The sequence below is a fragment of the Cajanus cajan genome, chromosome 7 (genome assembly GCF_000230855.2).
Source record: "Cajanus cajan strain Asha chromosome 7, NIPB_CcT2T_4, whole genome shotgun sequence".
Classification (NCBI taxonomy): domain Eukaryota; kingdom Viridiplantae; phylum Streptophyta; class Magnoliopsida; order Fabales; family Fabaceae; genus Cajanus; species Cajanus cajan.
Genome location: NC_138523.1, coordinates 551,824 through 577,565, shown reverse-complemented (window position 1 = coordinate 577,565; position 25,742 = coordinate 551,824). Strand labels below are relative to the sequence as shown.

At 31.8% G+C, this 25,742-nt stretch overlaps 2 protein-coding genes across 4 annotated transcripts; one reads left to right on the top strand and one right to left on the bottom strand.

The window, feature by feature from the left end:
- The first annotated feature begins 2,190 nt into the window (after window positions 1–2,190).
- Window positions 2,191–7,986, top strand: LOC114915942 (uncharacterized). Of its 3 annotated transcripts, XM_029271468.2 has the most exons (7): window positions 2,191–2,678; window positions 2,809–2,868; window positions 2,967–4,229; window positions 4,525–4,728; window positions 5,141–5,344; window positions 5,534–5,880; window positions 5,974–7,986. In XM_029271468.2, the coding sequence occupies exons 2-7, from the start codon at window positions 2,826–2,828 to the stop codon at window positions 7,318–7,320; spliced, it is 3,408 nt and encodes a 1,135-aa protein (XP_029127301.1). In that variant the 5' UTR covers window positions 2,191–2,678; window positions 2,809–2,825; the 3' UTR covers window positions 7,321–7,986. The 3 variants fall into 3 exon arrangements, with proteins under 3 accessions (XP_029127301.1, XP_029127298.1, XP_029127299.1); XM_029271465.2 differs by having other exon boundaries at window positions 2,193–2,678; window positions 5,534–7,985; XM_029271466.2 differs by having other exon boundaries at window positions 2,195–2,678; window positions 5,537–7,984.
- An 11,360-nt stretch (window positions 7,987–19,346) lies between these two features.
- Window positions 19,347–22,009, bottom strand: LOC109796426 (calmodulin-1). Its single transcript, XM_020356104.3, has 4 exons — window positions 21,822–22,009; window positions 21,221–21,378; window positions 21,016–21,096; window positions 19,347–19,798 (listed from the first exon to the last, which is right to left on the bottom strand). Exons 1-4 carry the CDS (start codon window positions 21,895–21,897, stop codon window positions 19,661–19,663), a joined length of 453 nt encoding a protein of 150 aa, XP_020211693.1. The 5' UTR covers window positions 21,898–22,009; the 3' UTR covers window positions 19,347–19,660.
- Between the last annotated feature and the right edge of the window lie 3,733 nt (window positions 22,010–25,742).

The following is a 25,742-nucleotide window of genomic DNA, read 5'->3' as shown; positions in this document are numbered from 1 at the left end:
TTAAATAAAAGGAAAACTAATAATTAACATATTTTCTATCAATAAATTGTTGATTCAAATGATACTAGAAAATGGTCTTAAGTTTGAGTCTTGTATATAAAAAAAAAGTGGTTGGAAGGAAAGACTTCATTAAAGGTGGACAGTCAAGTATCTTGACATAGATTAGTCATTAGTAAAATCAGTTTATACTTTATAATAATAACATTGTTACCAAAAAATTAACACATTCTCAAAATTTAATAAAAACTACAAAATCAAGAAAGAGACTTATCTCTAAAAAAAACAGAAAGAGACTTATTAACTACCGCCTTTGTCTCTAATTATATGAATTTTTCAACAAAATTACATCCTTTAAGAAAAGTAGTTAATTTAGTTAAGAACATAAAATTTATCCATAAACTACTTTTCCAAAATTTTTTTTCTTTCCACTTAATCATTTTTCTCCTGATTAATTAATCAAGAAAGAGAGTATTTTTATCCAATTAATTTCAAGCATTTATTATCTTTTGTCTAAAAGAATTATTAATTAAATAAGGTATTTTAGAGAAAATATAAATAATATAATTGACAGTTAGAAGAAAATTTTATAAAAGTGGGCAAGTTAAAAAGTAAAAAATGTCTTATATATAGAGACAAAGATAATAATTAGAAGTGAGATCCACCATAATTTATAATTTAAAAATAGAAAATTTTGATCTGCCCGTCAAATTGATATTTGTAAATCTTTAAGTTTTAACGTTACTCATACTTAAATAATGTAACATTTAGTGACATAACATTAAAAAAAAAATGCAAATAAGTTTTATTAATAAAATAAATATCAACCACTTATTAAAATATATAAAAATAAAGATTTTTGTATGTTATTTTTTAATTTTTTATTTTTATGTGTCATTACTAAATATTACGTCACTTAAATGATGACAGATCACCAAACAACGTTAAATTTTAATTATCCATGAATATCAAATTAACGATAGAACTAAAATTCTATATTTTTATAAATAGGGAATTAAATATTTCTATTTTAAAATAAGGAGACTAAAATTACAAATTGATAAAAATAAAGAAATAAAAAGTACAATTTAACCGATATATTTTAACTAACAAATAACAAAAAGTATGTTTAATAGAGTATAAATGAGTTTAGAATTTATGATTTAATAGAGTATTAAAGAGTCTCTTTCTAACATTTTTCTTAAATAATAGGGGTAGCATGCAAAGTGGAAAAATTAATAAAAATAGAGTATAAAAAAAAACTATCGCAACTCTAATATAATAGTTGGCTCTTTATAATTTTTAAATAGAAGTGAAAATCAGAACCTACATAAACTAGGTTTCGGTACTCATACAACTTATCTCGTAACTAAAGTTCTACGGAACAAAATCTGCCATAAAATACCCAGCGAACAGTAAATAGTGTTAATCAATCTCCAATTGCAAACAAAGCACTTAGGGCTATTGGATTAAATAAACTGCTACAATCATTTCGGCAAAAGAATGGAAAGAAAATTTTGCAAGCAGAGTCATGTAATCTGCTACAATCATATTTGGTGTCTTTATTATCACTTTTATTTCATTTCTTTGAATAATTAGTTTGCTTAAAGGATATTTTAGATGAAAGTTAGTTAAATAAGCCATAGAAATCACTCGTTTCACAAAAGCCACCAACTTTTCTTTATGTTTCCTTTCGAAGAATAAAAGAAATGAGAAGGGTCTGAGTTGTTAAACTTCTTATCATATAGAAAAGTAGGAAGTACCGAAAAATAATGCACACAATCATGAGACCAATACTAACAAACTATGGTACGTGTTTCCCAAGCCACCTTGCATACAAAGAATAAACTTTTAAGTAAAAAAAATGAAGAAACAACATACCCAAGTACTTAAACCTAATCATGATCATCACACCATTCTCTTCACAAATGGAAAAAATAAATAGCCAATGGCATTGTGAACCTCATTGTTGCCAATTGTTAAAGTGCATGTCCCCAGTGCCTACCTGTCTCATATATGGTTCATACTTCATTGGTCCATGGTAGTCATTTTCAGACAGTGCAACAAAACCCTCAACTCCTTACTTTAGAAAAGGCAAAAACACTTGGAAAGTTCTCTAAAACACATGGAAAGCCGTTTGAGGTTGAACATGTTTTCCCAAAAGCTCAACAACAAGCAGTATAAGAATAGAGATGATTATAATTTATAAGTTGTTAAATTGTAATGCCCCCACTCTTCAATTATGTGTGTGCAAATTTCTTTTAGGAGGGTTAAGCCAAACCATCACGGGTTCCTGCATAACAAAACAATAGTTTAAGAGCATTTTAAAGCATATTCATAAGTATAGGCCAATGGTAGACTAAGGCTACTTAATAATCATGGACTCACCGAAAGTGAACATTATTTGGTCACATTATCTTAGATTATGAAGAACATGGTCTAAGTTAGCAACGACAGATAGAAAAGAAAAAGAGATGATGTATTATATATGTTCAATTACTTTAAGGGTATGCTTATTAGGAAGACAAAGGACCCAAAATGAGGCATATGGAGTAAGCAAGACCATGTTACTGGCTGTTTGGATCAAGTATAAACACTCTGGCAATGTCACAGAAATCAAGCTGTCTTCAAATGACTAAAGATAGGAGCATGTGAATAACATCATCAGTATCACTATCATGGTATGGCACAGCATTGTTGTTCTTGGAGAGTTGAACTTTAAGCCTTTCCATTGATATATCTTGTTCTATTATAAGCAAATCAATAGTGTGGGAATTATAGCATAATCTCTTTAGATTGGTTATATTGCAGGATTTGGAAAGCTGAGCATGGGCAACGAAATGGGTAATAACAATACATCAGCTATCAAAGGTACACGATATTGGAATGCTGAAGAAAATTTGGTTGAGATTTCTATTTTTTTTTTCTAACTTTCCTTCTCTCTTTTAATTTCATTTGCCATTTTTCAGAGGAAGATAACATAAGTGAAGCCGAGAGAAAGACTTTCCAAGAGGATACCAGTGAACTTGCAAATGGGGTGTCACAAGATATTCATGCAGGCAATGACAAGGAAGAAAATCAGAATATACCAACATCTATAGCCAAAGATGTTATGGAAAAAGCTTCCAGTGGTATAACAAATGAACTTGGCCCAGATACATGGCAAGAAGATGGTCATTCAGAAGATGTAAAAGGGAAAACTCAAACAATTGCAACTGATGAAGCCAAAGATGATGACACACATGAGAAAGCTATATGGTTTGCTTCTAACCATACAACAAGCATGCTTGAAAATGATTCAATGGAAGGAGATACTCATGCAGTTGATGTAAATATGGAAAATCAAATGCTTCCAACAGCTGAAGCTGAAGATATTCAGGAGAAAGCTGAAGGGGTGGTTTCTGAGGATGCAGCAACTGAACTTGGAAAATTTGGACTTCAAGAAGATAGTCATGCATGTGATAAAAATATGGAAAATCAAATGCTTCCAACAGCTGAAGCTGAAGGTGTTCAGGCGAAAGCTTCAGGAGTGGTTTCTGAAGATGCAACAACTGAACTTGGAAAAGTTACACTGCAAGAAGATAGTCATGCAGATGATGTGAAAGACAAAATGGACATGATTCCAACAGATGAAGCCAGAGATGTTCAGGAGAAAGCTGCAGGAGTGATTTCTGAGGATGCAACAGCTGAGATTGAAAGAGTTACACTGCAAGAAGATAGTCAAGTAGATGGTGTGAAAGAAAAAATGGAAATGGTTCCAACAGATGAAGCCAAAGATGTTCAGGAGGAAGCTTCAGTGCTCAATCCTAACAATACAGCAAGCATATTTGAAAATGATTTGTTGGGAGAAGATACTAGCAAAAGCGACATGAATGTGGAAAATAAAATGCATCCAGCTTCTGAATTTGAAGATGTTCAGGAGAAAGCTACAGGGATGGCTTCTGACTGCACAAGAATTTCATTTGAAAATGATTTATTGAAACGAGATAATCACGAGAATGATGGTATTGTAGACCATCAAAAGCATCAAACAGTTGAAGGCAAAGATGATCACGTAGCAGCAAGGTTGGATTTCGATGATAAAACAAGTGAATTTGAAGATAAACTGCAGGAAGATAAACAAGATGGAAATGTAGTAATTCCTGTCGACATTGGTATAGATGATGAAGGAACAACTACCATCTCCGTATCCGATGATCCATTGAATTTGACAAGTTCTTTTGAAGGTGCAGGTCAGTAATTTATTTCGAAATGATACTCATCAAATAACAATTAGCAACTGTTCAGATCCCACATAGACTAGGATATGGCCAATATAGTCCTTAATATTCACTTTACAGGCTGATCTTGTAAGTTGAGTTAAACCTTAAATTCAAATTTTAAGGTGGTACCAAAGCTTATTCTAAAGAGTGTGAAGGGGAATGTGGAGATCCTACATAGATTAGAGATATGACCAATATAGTACTTATAAGGAGTTCTATTTTATCAATAATTTATAAAAAGTTTACTTGCAATTCTGTTTTATAGGGGATGAAATAACTGAAGTCAGACAATCTGAGAAGTCTCCAAATGCTGGATTAGTTGAAGCTGAAGATGAAAATTCTGAAAGCTTGTCAAAATCTTCATTGGAAGGCACTGAAGAACATGAGAAGCAAGAAGAGTCATGCTTGATAGAACATCTAGTAGTAACTTATAATCATCACCTTGATAACGAGCCTTCAATCCAACAAGGTTAGGATCATTCTATTAATATTTTCAGTCTTATCCACATTTACTTGATTAATGCCAGATTTGATCCACTTTGAAACGTTATTGGATTTTAGTTCTAAAAATTAAGACTAAAAATTATCAGAGCTTGTAAATATGATGAAAATTTAAGATCTATCCATTGTCTTGTTTTGAATCCTATGAGAGAGTGCTGTGATTGGAACACTCTCATTTGTGTACACTCCATATGTCTAATGTTGGCCATGATGGGGTGTGTTGAAATCCTATATAGATTAGAGATATAACCAATATAGTCCTTATGAGGCTTGGGGCTCGGGAAATTCTCACTTTACAAACTTGTTTTCAGTTAGGACCTAAGTCCAAATTTTTAGAGTATTTTATATAAAAAAAAATTACTCAGAATTCTGTTTTAAAGGGGATGAAATAACTGAAGTCAGTCAACCTGAAAAGTCTCCAAATGCTGGACCAGTTGAAGCTGAAGATGGAAACTCCGAGAATTTGTCAAGTTCCTCATTAGAAGGCACTGAAGAATATGAGAAGCAAGAAGAGTCATGCTTGAGAGAACATCAATTAGTAGCATATAATCATCACCTTAATAACGAGCCTTCAATTCAACATGGTTAGTACAATTCTGTTAATATTTTGATAGTCTTATCCACATTTACTTGATTAGTCTCAGATTTGATCCACTTGTTGAAACGTTATTAGATTTTAATTTAAAAAATATGATTCTAAATTATAAGAGATTGTAAACATGATGAAAAAATTAAGAATTAAGATCTATTCTTTGTCTTGTTTTGAATTCTAGCAGATGAAGAGGAAACAACGGTGTTAATGATGAATGATGTGAACATGTCAAATAATATACATATTCAAGAGTCATCAAGTGTACATTCTGATCATGATGAGGCAGTCAATTTTCTCTCTGAACAATCGTTCCTTGGCACAGAATCAGTCCTAGAAGAAAATTTGCTAGATACTAATTCTCATTGTCAGCAGATTAAGGATGATGGTCTAGAAAAAGAAATGGAATCCCATGACAAGTTAGATGGAAAAGATGGAAATGAGTTTGGGAGCTGTTTGATAGATTCTTCTGGAGCAACACCTGATTCCTCAAGTATTGACAACAACACTAATGGTATTTCATTGAGCAAGGTAAATTATGCTACTGAGGATTCCCTAAACTCATTCATTGAATCTTTCCTTGAGGATAATCCACTTAACTTAGATCATGAGGAAAATTGCAAGGTACTTTATGAAGAAAGTATATTGAGAAGACGTGGATCAACAAAGGAGAATTCACATGATTACAAGCCGGGTCAATGCATGAAAGACTCATTGGAAGAATATAAGTCTGGCATGGTGTATACATGTGATATGGCAAGAGGGTCTAATGGAGACTGCAATGGAGGAAGAAATATATTACATGATTCTGATGTCTCCAGGCTTGTCACCAATGATCAAAGTGAAGAACCTAAAGTCACTGAGAATGGAGTCCCATACGAGGCTTATGTAAACAACTCCAGCAAGGCTTCAGAGGAAAGTGGTGGTGCTTCAGGAGAAAAACATTCTGTGGTTTCAGAAGCCAAAAGGATTTCTCTTGTTCCAGGGTTAACTGTTGCTGATTGCAGACATGAGGAGGGAGAGAATTATAAGAATAAAATTGAAGAAACAAATGAAAAGCCAGAAGCTTCACATGTCATGGTGAATACTTATGAGGAGACAGAAATGTCAGACCAATGCAATTCTGATCTGGTAGCTATAAATAAGGAAGAATCTTTTCCCTTGCAAAATAATTCCTCTTTGTTGCATATCTGTGATTGCCATCAGGACAATGTAAAGCAGACCAAAAGTTTTACTGCTACCAGCATGCCTAAGTCAGATTGGAAGCAAACAAATGAGAGCAACACATTTGATTCTTCTAAGTTAACAGTTCCATCTGTGGACTTGGTTGGCAATAAATCACTTGAGGAAGAAGGAGAAGAATGTCCGCAACACACAGAAGAAGCTTCATCTGAAGCGACAGAACTAACAATTTCAACAGCTACCAAGTCCATTGGACCATGTTCAAACAATTATATATTTGCAAATGGTGGTTATGAAACAAGGGACAGTGTATCAAGGCTCAGTACTGAATCAAACCCTGATCATCCTAACATCTCTTGTCAGATACAAAAGTCACCAAGCTTCAATCTCAACCTCAGAAAGGAAGCAAGGCCACAAGAATCAGATCAAACTCCATTGCTTCAACATGATAAGTCAGAAAACGAAAGCTTGTCAAAACAGACTGGTCTAAATCTCATGAAGTCAATGCCTCATGATGAATATGAGCAGTGCATGTTACATAGTGAAGAAATGCCAGTGGAAGAGAAAATAGTTACCATGGAGAGAAGTTACTCTAAGAAATCTAAAGCTCCATTCATAGCTCTCTTAAAAGAAGAAGAAGAGACTCATCTTCTAGACACGCCACAGATACAAGATAACCATGTTGGCACAAAGAATGCAGTGTCATCTACTTCACCTAAAAGAAAAGAGAAGCGAAAGCCTCGGTCTTCCTTCTTCAGCAGCTGCATGTGTTGTGCAACTGTACCTTGAGAATTACACCTACCATTCTATTTTACTTTTCTCCTTTGTGTTGTGAGTTCCTTCCTAATTTATCAAGGTTTTAATCTGAAAGTGAAGTTTTGATCTGGAGAATATTGATCGTCAATTTGGCATCATGGTTAGTTCAACCAACAGTGAGTGCACTGCATCAGCTATGATCATTCGTTTCTGTGATTATTTTCTGATGCAAGTTCAAGATGAAGTGATTCCTTGTTTGAGAGATTTCACAAATGTAGAGAGAGCAACTTTTCTGTCTTTTATTGTATGTTGCAACATTTGTTTATTTTGTTTTTTCACAGTGAACTTGGAGATTTATACTGATAAAAACTCATTATGGTGTTTGATTTTCGTCCCTGTGCCAACAAAAAATAGACCAATTTCTCATGCTTCTTAAAGCTCACCATTATAACTCAAACTTTTTTTCTATCTTAAAGCTTTTATGACCAAGAGTGGTATAAACATAATTTATAAAATTATACTTATGATATAAGTTGATCTTAAATTTATTAGAAAGTTAAGATAATTATATATAATTTTTATTTTAACTTCAATGATTATTTTTAGAAATTATAAAATCGTAACATTTAAGCTTAAATTTGATAAGTTGACATTTGATCATACATTGAGTTGTAGATCTCTTTTTAGATCTCTTTTTTGGGTGATTCCAATGCCATTGAAACTCGCATACAATAATACAACTCTTCATACTATCACAAAACTTAATTCGGTCATTCAAGTCTCCTCACAAGCCTTACAATGTAAAGAAGTTACTTTTCACACATTAGATGCGAGACTTATCTTCTAACTCACATAATTGTTGGAGAATAATTAAGTATAATCAAGATCCAATTCATCACGTAATCATATAAGATTTAATAGTGTTATTATTTTTCATTACATACTTATTATTTTTATAAATAGATAATTTGATAAAGTCTTTGATTAAAATTATAGACTTGTCTTCATAATAGAGATTATGATAATGAGAAGCAATAGGATTGTTATGTACGAGACATCAATAATTAAATCTGGATAGATCAATATATATGTAAATGTCTTTATCGGATAAAAATTAATATATCTCATTTAATAATTACATATATAAATGATGCATATGTGAGTATGATCATTTAAAGTGATGCAATTGAGTCATTTCTAATGGTTTACATTACCTTAGTTGTCAATAGAAATTTATTAGTATTTTTATTTGATTTTCGAGTCTAAATTGTAGCTATAAATGCCTACTTTTCAATCCCAACAAACAAAACTCTATTTGATTAATCACATAGAAAGAAATAATGTAAATATTAAGGTATGTTCATACAAAAATTTCACATAGTAATATTATTTTCACCATCAAATAAATTTCTACTAACTATTAATAACTTGAATTACCCACCAATTACTCAACCATAAGTCATATTCCTCTATCTCTATCTTGCTCTGCAGATTGGGTCTCTTACAAGAACCTAAGGGTTTTCACAAAGATTCATGATATCCCGTGCATAAAGTCAAACATACATTCAAGGGTATTCACATGTCATCAAGATCAATAATTCAATACAAAAAAACAACTATCTCCTTCAAATAACCAAATAAGGGGGTTCCCAAGGTCTCCCTCCAGAGCAACAGATGGCACCAAACATTTCTCGTATTTATCTCAAACCAATAAGGTGCTCTTAAGGTCCCCATATAGAACAACAAAATCACAATAAAGAGATTAGGAGGCCAATCTTGCTACCCAAACAATTACCCTACATTCTAGAGTGAGATAACTCACTCCCTCTATCTTGATAGACATTTGACAAAGGACATAAATGTTTGGGATACACTCTAGCTAGTAGCCTCTACATTCTCCTCAAGAGTTTCTTGAGTTTTGAGAGAACGGAAGAAGCATGAGTTTTCAAAATGTAGAAAAAAACCGTAGTCTTAACCTTTATTTAAAAAATTTCCTAACCAACACCTAATTCTTTGGGTTAAAAGGCAAACCTTGTTCAAACTTCACTTCCCTCATATTTTAATTTAAACAAAATACATTATAATAAAATACACATCTCTCCCATTAATTATATAATAAACATTATAATTTTTCAAAGCTTTTCTCTCAATAATTTTTTTAGTATTAAAAATGCTGGATAGGGGATTACACTTGCATGACCACCGAACAAGGGATCAATGATATGTTAGAGATCCTCATATTAAACACTATCGTCCACTTATTGGTTAGCTGAAAATAGTGCCTAATTTGACTGAGGACTTTCTTGTTGAAGTGAGGGTTAATAGAGACTCACTATAGAAATTTCACCTTTGACGCTAAAGGATCTCCTTCGGTAAGTATCCTCATTAAAATAGGATTTTTATGGTCATAGGGGTGTCAAACTTATATCATAGAGAACGTAAAGTCAAACTGGATCCTAGACTATTTGTGCCAACCTACGATAACTCTCTTAATTAATTAAACACACTAAATTATTTTAAATATTATTTTATTTTAGAAAACACATTTTATTAATTTAAAAACACATACTGTAATTATTATTTTCAAAAACCCTTCTCATTTTAACAATTTTTTTAATTACTTTTCAAAAACATAGTTTTATTTATTTCATCTATTTTTTAAAATTTAGGATGCTACAAAAAATAAAAAGGTAGTGACCAAAAAAGAGTCAAAGGCAACAAAGTGTGAGATATATATAAGTGGCCTCTGCTGTTAATGACACATATGAGAAGACTATTTAGGTGTGCCCTAGCTAAGGACAGCTAATTGCAAACTCTCTATAGTTCAACTGGAATTTTCTTTTTTAAAGAGGGCACCATACATAACCACTTATTGAGAATTGTATTTGTATATATGCATTAATTTACTTTGTAGAAAGATCGTAAACATAAAGACAGTGTAACAACTTATATGATGGAGACTTTTTATTTTTTAAAATTATAATATTAATATAAAATATGTATGTTGAAAATAATCTTTGTTGAAAATAGTAAATATACACTAGATGAATAATTTTTTTAATACAATTTATTTCATATTCAATTTCAAAATTCGAATCGTAGGTAATTTGATTAAAAAATACGTATCTTTATCTTTGAGAAGCCAATGTTGGTTGATGAGCACTTGTTTAGTTTAATATTCTACCCCATAAAGATGGAAAAAAGAAACAAGTCCGTTGTTGCTGAAAGTCAAGAAAATGAAAAACTCACACCATAAGGTTTCTGTTTCTGATAATAAATCACGTCTGTCCAACTCCAACCCAACAAGTGATTTTTAGGTCAAAGTCCAAGAATATGAGCCGAAGGACTTCCCATTCAAAAATGTTGGATATGCTAAAACCCCGCAATTGATTTTCATAATTATAATGTAACATTTAATCAAGCTATGTTTAGTAATTTTTTTTAAATTATTTTAAGATTAAAGTTCAAGAATTTTAGTTAATGATAAATATCTTAAGATCAAACTCAAATAAATTGACATAAAATTTTAGCTTTATATATATTTGGGGAGTAATTATTCTAAAAATATCTTTAGCAATCAATCTTATCTATCATATCAACTCACTTGTGAATAAGCATTTTGACATAGTCACTCAAAAACCAATACATAATCACAAAACAAATGACTTAGTCATACATCCCAGACTGACTTAACCATGTTTAAGCTAACACAGTCATGTTGGGATTGAGATTTGGTAGCTGATCACATGATGTTACCAAACACACTCTATAACAAACTATCTCATTCTTGTTCTAAATGCTATAAACAAAGACTCATGTAACATGCTTGGTTATGTTCTTCTAGATACTCAAATATATTGTCACTTTGTTGATTCTCTAAGTGACTTAGGCATTGGAGTGCTTACAGGTGGTTTCTAGCTTTGCCCATCCTTGCTTGGGTATGTTGCTTCATTAGAGTTGTTGTTTGAGATACTTGTCATATTTCCTATTTGAACATGTTGTTTGTGAGAAACAATTTTCCTATTTGGTTAGGATGGTTAATTTGTACGATCACCAAATTATTTTGTTATGTTCCAATGCCCTTCCTTCCTCTACTACCTAAGGATGGAGTGGAGACTTTCACAACACCAAAGGAGAGTGTGGCTCCTCCCATACTTTCCCTTATTCTACTTATAATGTGTGTAGATGTTGTTACTTTTGATCATTCAGTTCCTGTTTCACCAATGAACCCCATTATGGTAAGAGCTTTACCATTTACTCTGTCATTTATTTTCATGGTTGAGGGTGTTACATTGCTTCAACAATAATTGATACCATGGATCAATAAAGACATTTGATTGAAGAGCTCAAGGAAAAGAGAGGACCATTCTAGTCCACCATTAGGAGTAGGTCACCTTATTAGGGGCAATTTGAAATCTTTATTCCTCAGAGATAACCTTCTATCATCCTTACCAACTAGTGTCCACCTGTACGTTAGTTTTTCTTGAAGTGTTATTCCCTTAGTGCAATCCATTGCTCTAATGGTTATGGTTATTATTCATAATGGCGAGGAGATAATTTCATCACTTCACCCTTTTTTCTCCTATTAGGGTTATGAATAAAGCATTTCTAACAACTCTCAACTCTAGAGTAATATTAAATGTTCATTTGGTAAATGTACCTATATCTAGATACTTTTAATTCTCTTTCTTCAATGTTAACTCTACTCGTCACTCTCTAAATTGGTTGCTTAGTTACATCGAGGGGGATGTACTCGTAAAAGGTACTCCAATGCTCAAGTAAATATTGTACTTGGAGTAATAAATACAAATATATTGTGAATAGTAACTTTACCTCGATATACGATACTATTTATACTAATTGTGATGGACTCAAATTCTAATGGGCCTCAACCTAGGATTACCAATTAGGTAATACATTGATAATATGCTTCGTACTGTGATTGGACTTTAATCATTTTAATTATCTCAATAAGAAATGGGAAATCATTCACTCTGGACAGTGACACAAGCAATCAACAGTCGAGGGAGTCAAATGGGTGCAAAGCCCTGAATGGGCATACATAGGTAGTTGACAGTAGGGGGTGCCAAATGGATGCAAGGCTTTGAACAAGCATGCCTGAACATGCAAACTAGGATGTGTCAGCATCATTGGATGTCGGACGAGTAATGCCTGGATGAATGAACAAGGATGCTTCCACATTTGAGGATGTCGAATGGGGAATGCCTAGATATACAAACAAAGATGCTTTGGCATTCTAAGATGCCAAGTGGGGAGTACTTGGAGTCTTAAGGGTGTTTCAGCGTCTAAGGATGTCGAATGACCTATCCAATATAGTAAAGTTTATGTTAATGTTGTCCTACAAAAGAGTAATAGATCCCTTGATGTGTAGGGCTTTTCAACTATCTTTGAAGCATAACATCTTGAAATGCTTGCAATCTGTAGAGTCAAGGTTGGTCAACTTTAGAGAATTGTCTAGAGCTGTTTTCATAACTAGTAAGGCTTGGCTAAAGACCAAAAACAAATCACAAAAGAATTCATTAGGGTATGGGTTAGCCTTTTCATGAATATGTTGCTTATTTCAACTAAAAGGTTAGGATGACAAGCAATCTTTTACTTGGATTGTTTTGATGTTGGCCAAAGATGAAGTTCGAGAGAGAACTCTTTTTCATACATCCATTACCAAGACATGATCGACCACTATTACCTTGGAAGAATTTTTTAAAAAAGCCAAAAAGTATATTAATTATGAAAATACTATTAAGTTGTAGAGAGAAAATGGAGAGCAAGAAAGAAAGCCTGAATCAAGGCAAGATAGGTCGATAAAGCAACCATATTTGGAGTATCAACCCATTTTTTGATTACCATGACCATACTACCCTTGACACTTCAAAGGGAGAATTTTGAACAAGGTATACAATGTTGAGTTTCAGGAGAAAGGAATTGATCTTGGAAAACCTTTGAGGTTGAGGGGGAGGATTGTTTAATGCATATATTATAGGTTCCTCAAATGCTTAGGACATGATACTGAAGATTGCTCCCAAGGACATGACACTAAAGATTGCTCCTAATGCAAATAAGCCTAAGGAAGAAGAAGTTTTTGAAGATGATGTATATGATCATTCAATGAATGATCGATGATAGCTTTTTGGACAATTGGGAAATGAAGAATTATCATCTAGCTAGATAAGAAAATATTGGAAGCCCTTATGATAGAGTTTGAACAAGGTCAACTTTTAAAGAAAGATCTCATATAACTTTGATTTAAAAAATAGAACCAAAGTCTATAGATGAAGCCTTAAAGGATGAAAGATGGATAAACACCATGAAAGAAAGAACTAGAGCAATTCAACATAGTGATGTATGAAAACTAGTTCTTATACTTGAAGACAAGATAGTCATAGGAACTCACTTGATCTTCAAAATCAAGTTGGACGAAATAGGTAAGAGTGTGAGAAACAAAACTCGTTTTGAAGCACAAGGTTACTCACAACAAGAATGTATTGATTGTACAAATTTTTTTGCACATGTTGCTTGTTTTGGTATGTCAAAAAGTCTCGCATTACTTAGAAATCGAAATCAATAGTTGTTTATAAACACTCTTCTTCCTAAATTCATTGGGGCAACTTTTCAGGACAAAACTGTTAAGTCTCAATTTTACCTCTTTTTGGATGAGACTTATACAAGATTTAATGATCAAATTCTTCCATTCTTTGTATCATTGCATATAATTGTTCTCATTTTGGTTTCTTTTGTATATGCAGGTATTCAAGTAGAGAATTGAGGAAAAAAAGGGTTAAAGGAGTGGAAAACAAAAGAATTAAGGAGCAGAGCAGGCAACCGCGCCAGGCGCCGTATTAATCTCGCCGGGCGGGCATAAAATAGAGTACTCTCAGCCTTTGGGAACCTCGCGCCGGGCGCAATTTATAATTGCGCCGGGCTCAATTCAAGGCCGAGAGCACATTGAGCATCAGGGGAAGCCCGCGCCGGGCGCGAAGTGTAACGCGCCGGGCGCAATAACCCTAATTTGTCTCCTCGGGCTGCATAAAAGGAAAATGTCGAGGGTCTTCTCCCTCATTCGCCCAGGGGCGCCTCCAGGAGCGCTGCAGGAGGGATTCTCAGGCTTCGGAAGCCTCCCACGGTGGATCATTCCTTCGGTTCTTCCTTTCCTCTTCCATCTCTATTTTAGTTTTCCCCTCTTTGTTTTGAGAGGTTCTATCCATTGTATTGGGGTTTTGATGTAACCAACAGACTCTATTGTAATCCCTTTGTGTTTAATGATATATATGTTTTGTTTCATTCCTTGTTGTGTATGATTCTATGCTTAATGCTTGCTTTGGCTTGATCACCCTTTGCATGATTTAAGGTTTCATTGAGTATTGGGAAATATCCTTGAAACTAGTTATGAACATATGCCTAGTGGGAATTGTACCTAGGGATAGGGCTTGACCCATTAGTAGTCTTAAAACCCTAACCGGTAATGCGGGTGGAGGTATTGAGTACTCAAGGGATTGATATTCAATATTTTGCACCTAGGCTCTTTCTCTAAGGAATTAGGTCTGAGTAAATTTATGGTTGACTGAACAATGAATGTAACAAGAGACATAGGATTCACTAGTGTTTCTTTGGTGAAATCAAACCCCCACAACTTCAAGTGTCCATTTTACCATTTCTCACCCCAATTCATTTCTAATTCATTTATTTGTGTTTTAACAATTCCAGTAGTTTTGTTCTTAAATTCATATTCATATTTATTGGGATTGTTCTCAAGTCACAAGTAGCCAATGAATGCTTAGTTTACCTTCTAATCCCTGTGGATACGATATTTTTACTACTTGTACGGCCGGTATACTTGCCGTGTTTGAGTCCGTTGAGGGAAGTAACCTAATCTATAATTATAAATAAGAGTACTTCAACGGAAATCTCAACAAGTTTTTGGCGCCGTTGCCGGGGATTAGAATGGCAAATTGAGTATTTATAGCTATTTGTGACTTGCTTGTTTATATGTAAATATGTTTTGTGTTATATGTTGTTTGTGTTATGTATTGTTTGTGTTATTTGTTAAGTGTGTGAATCATGTTTGAAATGAGTAAATATAGGTTATACTTTGTTTGGAGTGTGAGATATGAGGTAATTCTGGTTCTGGTTGGTTACAAGGTTCCCTTCAAAGCAAATTTAGGCAAAATGTAACCATTTCAGAGTCCACGCCCGGCGCGAGTTTGTGCTGCGCCCGGCGCGGTATCAGAATTTGAACCTCGTTGGCCTTTTACTGAGATGGCGCCTGGCGCGAGTTTGTGCTGCGCCCGGCGCGAGCACTCTCCTGAACCTATATTTCTCTGTTTTCAAGCATGTTTCTTTGTGGTTAATTTTGGTCTAAGGTTGTTCTTCATTTTTGATATAATTGTATGGTCATCATTGTATACTATGCTCACCATGTTCTTCATGAATACTCTTTCACAACTTCTGGTTACTAGGACTTGCAGGCATATACTGGTTGGCCTGGGGACCAGGCTTCTAAATGTGGGGGAGTGGAGCTGCTGATGCAGATGCGGTTGAGCACTTACTGAGGAAGATGACCAAATTTGATGGAAATAGATGAAGCTCACCTTAGTTCACCTCTGTTTGCAATTTATTTTTCTGTTGTTATTTTCAGTATTTTAATTGTTTTTGGATTACTCTGGTTGGTACATCTTTTTGAATATCCTGCTAGAGCATGGTTTTTAATCTTGTTGAATACTTGTTTTGTATGTGATCAATTTTGGATTGAGGTTTGCTTAATGTTTATGGTGTGTGTACTTTAGACATTTTCAAGTCATATTAGAGCTTTAGTTCATGATTAGTTGCATACGGGTTTCAATGTTGATCATAGAACTGAGCTGAGTGTGATAATCTGTGGATGCCAACCGAGTGAGGTCTGAGCCTAAATACTGATGAGAGAAACTACACTTATGTTGCATGATAGACTTTGCTTGAGTTTCCCAGGTGGTTTGCTAGTGTAGTGTATTTACATGATCAAGGCATTTCTATATTTTGATAACCATCTAAGCCAAAAAAGCCATATTTATTTTTCTTTTGACCCATATCTTCCTAAGCTTAAACACTCAACCTTCCACTTATCCCAACTTTGAAAAATTAACCTTAAATCCTTGTTTTGGTTAAGAGAGTATATTGATGACATCAAATAAGTTTGGGGGAGTTGAAGAATGAAGAAACTTGAGAAAGAAGAAGTATGTGGTCAGTAAAAAAAAAAAAAAAAAAAAAAAAAAAAAAAAAAAAAAAAAAAAAAAATTGAAATAAGATGCAAAAGTGTACAGATGCATCATATAAAGGCTAATGGCTGGAATTGGTTGAGGGCATGTGCTTAATTGTTGTAATGGGGTATGGAGAGGGACATCATTGAAAAATCTTATTTGCTCTCTTAAGCTATAGCACCTTCAATCCTTGAAAAACCATAAAACTGCTACCGCTTGACCCTGCTTGACCCAGATTGCCCTAATAAAGACCTTGTGATAAGTGTCTGCATTTGTTTTACCACTGGTTTCATTTGGAAACGAAGAGCAAAGTTGAATCCTGTGGCGTGAGTAGTAGATATGAGAGAAACACTCACCCCTATACACTAGTGTGCATATGAGAGAAACACTTTCCTAGTGAGGATGCATTCATAGATAGTCATTAGCTTTTCTCAGTTCTTTGATCTCTTTTGAAACTTTTGTTTGCACATTGTCATGTTCCATTGCAATAATTGTGGCTGAAAATTCGTTTAAGGTTCATGCTTGTGAAATGAAATTGTAAGTGAACCAAGAATAAGGAACTTGACACACATGCATTGCTTGTTATCTGCTTGATTAATTACCTTTTGCTTGAGGACAAGCAAGGTTCTAAGTTTGGGGGAGTTGTTAAGTCTCAATTTTACCTCTTTTTGGATGAGACTTATACAAGATTTAATGATCAAATTCTTCCATTCTTTGTATCATTGCATATAATTGTTCTCATTTTGGTTTCTTTTGTATATGCAGGTATTCAAGTAGAGAATTGAGGAAAAAAAGGGTTAAAGGAGTGGAAAACAAAAGAATTAAGGAGCAGAGCAGGCAACCGCGCCAGGCGCCGTATTAATCTCGCCGGGCGGGCATAAAATAGAGTACTCTCAGCCTTTGGGAACCTCGCGCCGGGCGCAATTTATAATTGCGCCGGGCTCAATTCAAGGCCGAGAGCACATTGAGCATCAGGGGAAGCCCGCGCCGGGCGCGAAGTGTAACGCGCCGGGCGCAATAACCCTAATTTGTCTCCTCGGGCTGCATAAAAGGAAAATGTCGAGGGTCTTCTCCCTCATTCGCCCAGGGGCGCCTCCAGGAGCGCTGCAGGAGGGATTCTCAGGCTTCGGAAGCCTCCCACGGTGGATCATTCCTTCGGTTCTTCCTTTCCTCTTCCATCTCTATTTTAGTTTTCCCCTCTTTGTTTTGAGAGGTTCTATCCATTGTATTGGGGTTTTGATGTAACCAACAGACTCTATTGTAATCCCTTTGTGTTTAATGATATATATGTTTTGTTTCATTCCTTGTTGTGTATGATTCTATGCTTAATGCTTGCTTTGGCTTGATCACCCTTTGCATGATTTAAGGTTTCATTGAGTATTGGGAAATATCCTTGAAACTAGTTATGAACATATGCCTAGTGGGAATTGTACCTAGGGATAGGGCTTGACCCATTAGTAGTCTTAAAACCCTAACCGGTAATGCGGGTGGAGGTATTGAGTACTCAAGGGATTGATATTCAATATTTTGCACCTAGGCTCTTTCTCTAAGGAATTAGGTCTGAGTAAATTTATGGTTGACTGAACAATGAATGTAACAAGAGACATAGGATTCACTAGTGTTTCTTTGGTGAAATCAAACCCCCACAACTTCAAGTGTCCATTTTACCATTTCTCACCCCAATTCATTTCTAATTCATTTATTTGTGTTTTAACAATTCCAGTAGTTTTGTTCTTAAATTCATATTCATATTTATTGGGATTGTTCTCAAGTCACAAGTAGCCAATGAATGCTTAGTTTACCTTCTAATCCCTGTGGATACGATATTTTTACTACTTGTACGGCCGGTATACTTGCCGTGTTTGAGTCCGTTGAGGGAAGTAACCTAATCTATAATTATAAATAAGAGTACTTCAACGGAAATCTCAACAAAAACTATAATGACTTCGTGAGTGCTAAAATAGACAACATCTCAAGCTTAGTGACTCTAATGATGCTAGTAGACTTAAGGTTGAGACACTTAACATTTAAAAAGATAAATAAATTCATAATTTCAATATATTATAACACAAATAATAATAATAATAATAATAATAATAATAACAATAATAATAATAACAATAACGATATCAACAACAAAAATTTATTTATTTATATTTAAATAGGTTAATTTGTTAAGCCTAAAAGATTTTTTGAATGACGTAGCACTTGGTCTCTTTAACTAAATAAGTTTTTATAAAAGACTTGACCCATATTTTCTAAAACAAAAGTTTGGCTCGGACTTGATATAAAGTAGGTCATAGGTCTTGGTTGAACAATTTGACCTATTTTCATCCCTACTTATTACTAGTTGATGAATAATCTCGGATACACCACTCATGTTGAGGTCTAAACATCTTGAGCATGAAGCTTGCAACACTAAATACTCATGAGTGATTAATAATGAATATCCATAGGTAGTAAGTGATCACCTAATGTTTTCAACAACAATCATTAAGATAGACTCTCATATTATCTTAATTAGAATAAGGGTTTAGGTCAAGTTTAACGCTACAAAATCAGCTTGAGGTGATAGTTATCCTTTATTTATATACATTATTTTGATCTTATCCATAATTATCGTGTGATACCCATAATTTTAAACATATCATTATTTTTAAATTTTAATAGATGAAATAATGTTTTGATTATTCATGCTATATATTGACTATAAAACTTAATCGGGAATTCTCGTTTCCTCTTTTAAATAAAGTTAATTTATACAAGAACTTAAAAGTAATTGCTAATAGATAAAGTAAAAGAAAAAAGTTAATATCAAGAGACATTTATAATGAAATAAAATAAATTGTAGCATACATTAATCTTTCAAGAAAGAAAGTGTCTAACTTAAGAGGTTCTTAGAAATGAACTCTAATTAATTTAAAACTGAAAGAATAATTATGGGTTGGAGTTTGAACAAATCAAACGGTTTGGCTGAGAAGCCACTCTAATGCATCGGCCATTCATATCATCATCATCATCTACAAATAAAATACAACAAACATATTAATAGGAAGACTTATTTGTTGGGAGGGAAATTGGGATCCAAAGGAATTCGAATAAGAATATGTTGGTTGAAAGTTTCATCCAATGTTCATCATCATCTTGACAAATTCATCATAGTTAACTTGACCATCACCATCCAAATCTGCTTCTTTGATCATCTGCTCCACCTCTTCATCAGTTAGTTTTTCCCCAAGATTGATCATAACGTGTCTCAACTGCATAACACGCAAACATTTTAATATATATACATGGCACATGTGCATGTCTTTCTGCATAATGCATATACGTACTCATTACTTGATACTAATAAATTAAGAGAGTGAAAGCTAAAAAGTAAGATTCTCTTCCTCTTCTTATTCAAATGTCAAACTCCAATGTTTTTTTTTTTATTTATAAAAAATCAAATAGCTATTATTCATAGGATGCGGAAAGGTATAAAGTACTGTCCTGAACGTGCACGTGAAATTGTTGTACCTTTTTCATCGCCATATATGAATTTATGTACACACCTCTTTCATTCCACTTTTCATATGCAACTATGGAAAATGTTGTATTATTAATAATAATGAAATGAAAATTTTATTTATGACTGATATTTTATTTTAAGATTATTGATATTTTACAAATTTTAAATTTAATTAAATTATTTTTATACATGTTCCTACTTAAAATAATTAAATTTGATCTGAGTACATTAATTAGATTTGGTCTTTAGTCACATATATATATATATATATATATATATATATATATATATATATAGTAAAATTTGATATATATAATATTAAGTATAATATCATATGATTCAATTAGTTAAATTTGTACTATATAAATTTTTTTTAAATATATAAGACTTATTATTTATATTTATACCTAGTGTCAATAGATAATAATTCTAAGAAAATTTAAATAAATATTTTTTCATGAATAATAATTCTGTTATTGATTGAGTCGTACATATGTCTCAAAATAAGTGCAGGTATATGCATGCTTAAATTTCATCTATGAGTTATCCCAATCCTAAAACAGAGAACTTATGTTAAATAAAAATAATTCAAAATAGAAAGTGAAAACACATATAGATGAATAATTCAAGGAGGAAAATTGACTAAGATCGGTTGAAACTTGAAGTAGAAATTTCATAAGAAAAAGAAAATGAATTTGCAGCCTCTATTACGTAGCCAGAAAAGTAAATGCACCATTGTAGAAAAAAGTACTAAGAAATGGAAAAAGAGAAGAGATTCAAGAGTTGTAATCTAGTTTGCACTTTGCAACATCTTGACCCTACCTGCTTTATTCAAGTTTGAAGAAACCCTTACTTTGTCAGAAATTGTGAATACTTTTTTGAATTGTCATTGCCGTCAAAGAAAGAAAATTTCAATAAAAAAGTGAACAGAAATTATAAGTAATAGAGTTTTATATAATTATATACCTCACTAGCTGAAATGTAACCGTTTTGATCTTTATCAAACACCTTGAAAGCTTCTTTGAGATCTTCCTCTGCATCAGTCTCCTAAATGAGATAGAAAACATAGTAGGAATTAAGATATTAATCATTGCTTCGGAACTTTAGTAAATAAACCATATCATGTATATTAAATAAACAATGAAGGAATAAGATTAAGAGCATATTTTACTTTCATTTTCTTGGCCATCAAGTTCAAAAACTCAACAAATTCTATAGTTCCATTGCCATCTGCATCGACCTCATTTATCATATCTTGAAGCTCTTCTTCTGTGGGGTTCTGATCCAATGACCGAATAACCGTGGCCAATTCTTCCACAGTAATGCACCCTATTAAAACATACACACAAGTTACACATATAACTTACCTTTATTATGTTTCTCAAATGAAAAGTTGCATTTGTACATAAATAGAGGGGAAAAAAATGAGTTTGGTATATTAAAAGTTATCTCTTCACAGATAAATGAAGCATGAAGGACATTGGCATAACTAATCATAGAACAGAAGGATTTCATGATTTCAACTAAAAAAAGGGAGACCCATTTAGGGAGAAGAAAAATATTTTATGGACTCCAAATCCTATTTAAAACTTAGAGAGGAAGAGGGAGAAAAATATGTATCATATTTGACGTGGTGTGATATGATGTGATAAGACGAGACATAAAGAAAGAAATATAAATAGTGTTATCCTGTTTGATATATAGAGGTGTCTACATATCATCTTATTTTATAGAAAATGATAGATGGTGAATAAAGGAGAAAAGTTGATTACCATCTCCATCTTTGTCAAACAAGCCAAAGGCTTCTTTGATCTCACCAATCTGTTCTTCACTGAGAACATCTGCCATGGTGTGTGTTGTCGTGCTTGAAATGAGAGGGAGAGAGAAATGTGTATGCTGAGTATATAGCTAGCTCAATCTTAGCTGGGGGGGTATTTGTAGAGCTTCAGTGTGAAAGGGCCAACAATATTTCTTTTTGAATTGCAATTTAAAATGTGTAAGAGTCAAACCACGCTTATGACTGTGTTTTGGTGATAAGTTGTGGCTTTATTATGGGAAAAGAATCAGATTGCAACCCTATGATCTCTATCCAAATACATGAGGTGAAGGTGATGGTGGGGCATGCAGATTTAATGCCCTTCATATTTCTTTAATATATTGAGCATATAATATATCGGGGATGAAATTTGGACAGCTGGAAGGGTTTAATGTTCAGGAGACAAAAATTGGCATTAATTGAAAGGGTAAGAGAGAAGAGAAAGGGTATGGACTATGAACTATGGACTAAGAACTATGGGGAGGTGTGCACAGTCTTCTGTTTTCATCAATTTCAAACTTCAACAAATCAACATCACCCACCTAGACCATGCTATGGCTATAAGACCTAGAAGAAAGGATTAGAATTTAGAAATTCATTTGAACAATTCTAAACATTAAATATATCACAAGATTTTAACAATTTCTTCCTTTGAAGTTATTTTATTTTTTAAAATAAAGTTTTAGATTTGAATCTTATAAATAAAAGAAATATGGTTGTTTTGTGCAAGAATCTCTAATATTTTATTGATTTTCTATTTGATAATTTTGAGAGTGTTATTTTTTTTTATCTATTATAATAAAAAAAATAATTAGAATAAAAGGTCATATTTAAAATAATCGATTTAGTTCTCTTTACAAATATCATTTACTAAATTTTTTGTTTATAAATATGTTTAAAATAATTTTATATAATTATTCAATTACAATCTATGTAAATAATAAATTTTATTAACTTTTGTAGCAATTACATTAAAATTGTTACAATTTTAATTGGTTGACTTGTAAAACTTTTTACACTTGGTATCACCATTAAGTCTTGGAATATATTACTGATAAATTTACATTTGTTTAAGGATATAATATATCTCAATGTTAGGTTTCCTAAAGTATCGTATGCATATACTATATTTTTTTGGGATCGTATGAATATACTTTGATATTGAATTGATAGATCACTGTCAACGCGCTTTGAGAATTAGAAAAACACGCTGTGTTGTAATTAATTTCCAAAGGAAACAAAAAAAAAAACCTTGTACGTGTGAAGAATGTACTGTCATTGGAAGGGGTCAAGACTCGAGAAGGAGTGCCTTAATTAATTTGATTCCTTTGATTTAAGATTTCGATTTTTTTTTCTTTCTATTGGTGTACTAAGATTTCGTTTTAAATTAGTCTGATCTGATTAAAAATTAAATTAAATTTAAAAAAGAAATATGTGGAATTCGAATATTTTTCAAACAATTTAATTCTAAGTTCAAGACATTATTCACTTATATGCAACTTTTTAGTTCTTCATATTTGATTTATTATGATAGAAAAATGTAATAATAATTAATTATTATTTGTGTATAGTTCACTAAATTTGTTGATTTACCTTTCCTTCATATAAAAAATGGAGCAAGAAATATAATATTAATTCGTGTAAATGACTAATTCGATCTTTAAAATTGTAACTCATTTTCATGTTAGTTTCTAAACTTAAAAGAAAATTTAATAAGTCTTAGAACATCCTGGGACTAGGGATCAAAATGAAAAAAAAAAAAAAAAAAGAAGAAAAAAGTGGTTAGTTTAAGTTACATAAATGAAATCTTGAAAAAGTTTTACCTGAGTTTTTCTTAATTTCATGGCCTAGTTCCAGAGTGAATGATCAAATTGAACATTAACTTTATTGATTTATTTATACTTTTATTTTCACTAATTTTTTTAAGAACATGTAGTGTTAATTTATTTCATAAAGTATATTAGTGTGTATATAATTTTTAAAAAATGTTTTATAATCATAAATTATATAGAAAAATACATATATTATTTTTGATACAGTTATTTGAGGAACATCATTTCAATTTTTCTACATATAAAATTATGAAGGATAGCTATGAGTTTGTAAAATGTTCTAATAATTTTAGACTTAGGATGTATTTGGTAGAATGAAAAGAAGAAGTAAAAAATAGAGTACGTAAACAAAAAGTAGGAGAGAAAAATATAACAAAAATAAAAGTGTTTGATATAAGAAAAACAGGGAAGAGAGATATGCATATAATTTTTTTTTAAATTAAATAATTGATTAAAATTTTGATTTAATCACAAAATTAACTAAATCAATATTACCAATTTATTTTTCCTAAAATTATTGATAGGCTTTTTTTTACTGGTAAAAAAATTAATTATTCATAATTAATTTATTTTTTTCAAAATATTTATAATAATTTAATTTATAATATTTTTATATTATATACATTAAATAATATTTTTATATCCTCCAACAATAAGGTTCTAAACAGTTGTATTGACCTGTGGCCAGAATTGCCACTAACTTTAATATTTTAATTTTACAATTAATTAGATATAATGTTTAAATTAATATATTACATTAATAAGTGGTATCAATTTCACCTTATCCTAAATATTATTAAATTTTCATTGGATTTAGGTACCAAAATAAACCCTATTAAAATTTCATAGGGATAAACATAAACCCGTTTGGCGTGGGTTTCATGTGAAGAGACTTTGACTCAAAAGAGAAGTGACATAACAATGCGTTATTTATATTTTCATGTAACATATTTTTACATAATTATTTAATAAAAATTAATCTACTATCATTTTATGTTAATGATAAAATGCTGTCATACACTACACAATATTTTAATTAAACTATTTTAGTTGTAAGCTCTACAGATTTTTTTATTATTTATTTTTAGTGTATATATTTACTTAAACTCAAAACATTGAGCCTTCCTCTTCGTAAGTACATATTAACCAGATTCAATTATGATTCACACGTGAGTTCCGAAAATTAGGGGGAAAATGGTTCAATGTGTGCTAGAAATTAGCCGGAGATAATAATTCTTCTCTAGTGATTAATTTTCTTCATCCATTGGTTATTAATTTTTTTATTCATAGAAATTAGAATAAAAACACTACTAATGAAAACTTTAAGATATAATAATATATTTTCTTGTACATATATGTTGTAACTATTTATTATTAAGAAGAAAATAGATTATTAATTATACATTCATCACATGTTACTTCGGATGGAAGTTAAATTTAACTAATATTCATGATTGTTCATACGAATTGTTGCAAAATAAATATTCGATTTAAAGTTATAAGTTTTATGCTCCACTAATAAGATTAATGAAAAAAAAATAGACCGTGGAACAAATTAGAGCCTATATATAATTTTTAAACAATTATAACTTAAATATGTTTTTAATTCCTTAAATTAAGAATAGATTTGATTTTAGTCTCTTAAATTTAAATTTTATCTTTTTAGTTCTTATAATATATATATATATATATATATAAACTTGTTTTAATTTCTTAAATAATTAGTAATATATCTAACAATAACATTAGAATAATAATTCAACATTAATTGAATTTAATGTGATGTCTTCACTTATAAAAATACTTGTTCATAGTATTTTATAAATTCATTAACAAAATTTAATCATAAGGAATAAAACAAAATGTTATCAAATGTTAGTGACTAAAAAAACTAGTTTTAAAATTGAGAAACTAAAAACAAATTTATCTTAAATTTAAAATACACATATTTAAACAAAAAATTATTATAAAAATAAAAACTCTTAGTACAACTTTTACAAAAAATTAAATACTAAATATTTAAATATGTCTCCTGAATGCTGTTT

Coding starts and splice junctions, on each gene's coding strand:
- LOC109796426 (XM_020356104.3), bottom strand. CDS start 21,897: ATGGCAGATGTTCTCAGTGAAGAACAGATTGGTGAGATCAAAGAAGCC. Junction 21,379..21,821: donor GTTTGACAAAGATGGAGATG/GTAATCAACTTT, acceptor ATGTTTTAATAG/GGTGCATTACTGTGGAAGAA. Junction 21,097..21,220: donor TGATGGCCAAGAAAATGAAA/GTAAAATATGCT, acceptor TATCTCATTTAG/GAGACTGATGCAGAGGAAGA.
- LOC114915942 (XM_029271465.2), top strand. CDS start 2,826: ATGGGCAACGAAATGGGTAATAACAATACATCAGCTATCAAAG. Junction 4,230..4,524: donor AAGTTCTTTTGAAGGTGCAG/GTCAGTAATTTA, acceptor TCTGTTTTATAG/GGGATGAAATAACTGAAGTC. Junction 4,729..5,140: donor CGAGCCTTCAATCCAACAAG/GTTAGGATCATT, acceptor TCTGTTTTAAAG/GGGATGAAATAACTGAAGTC.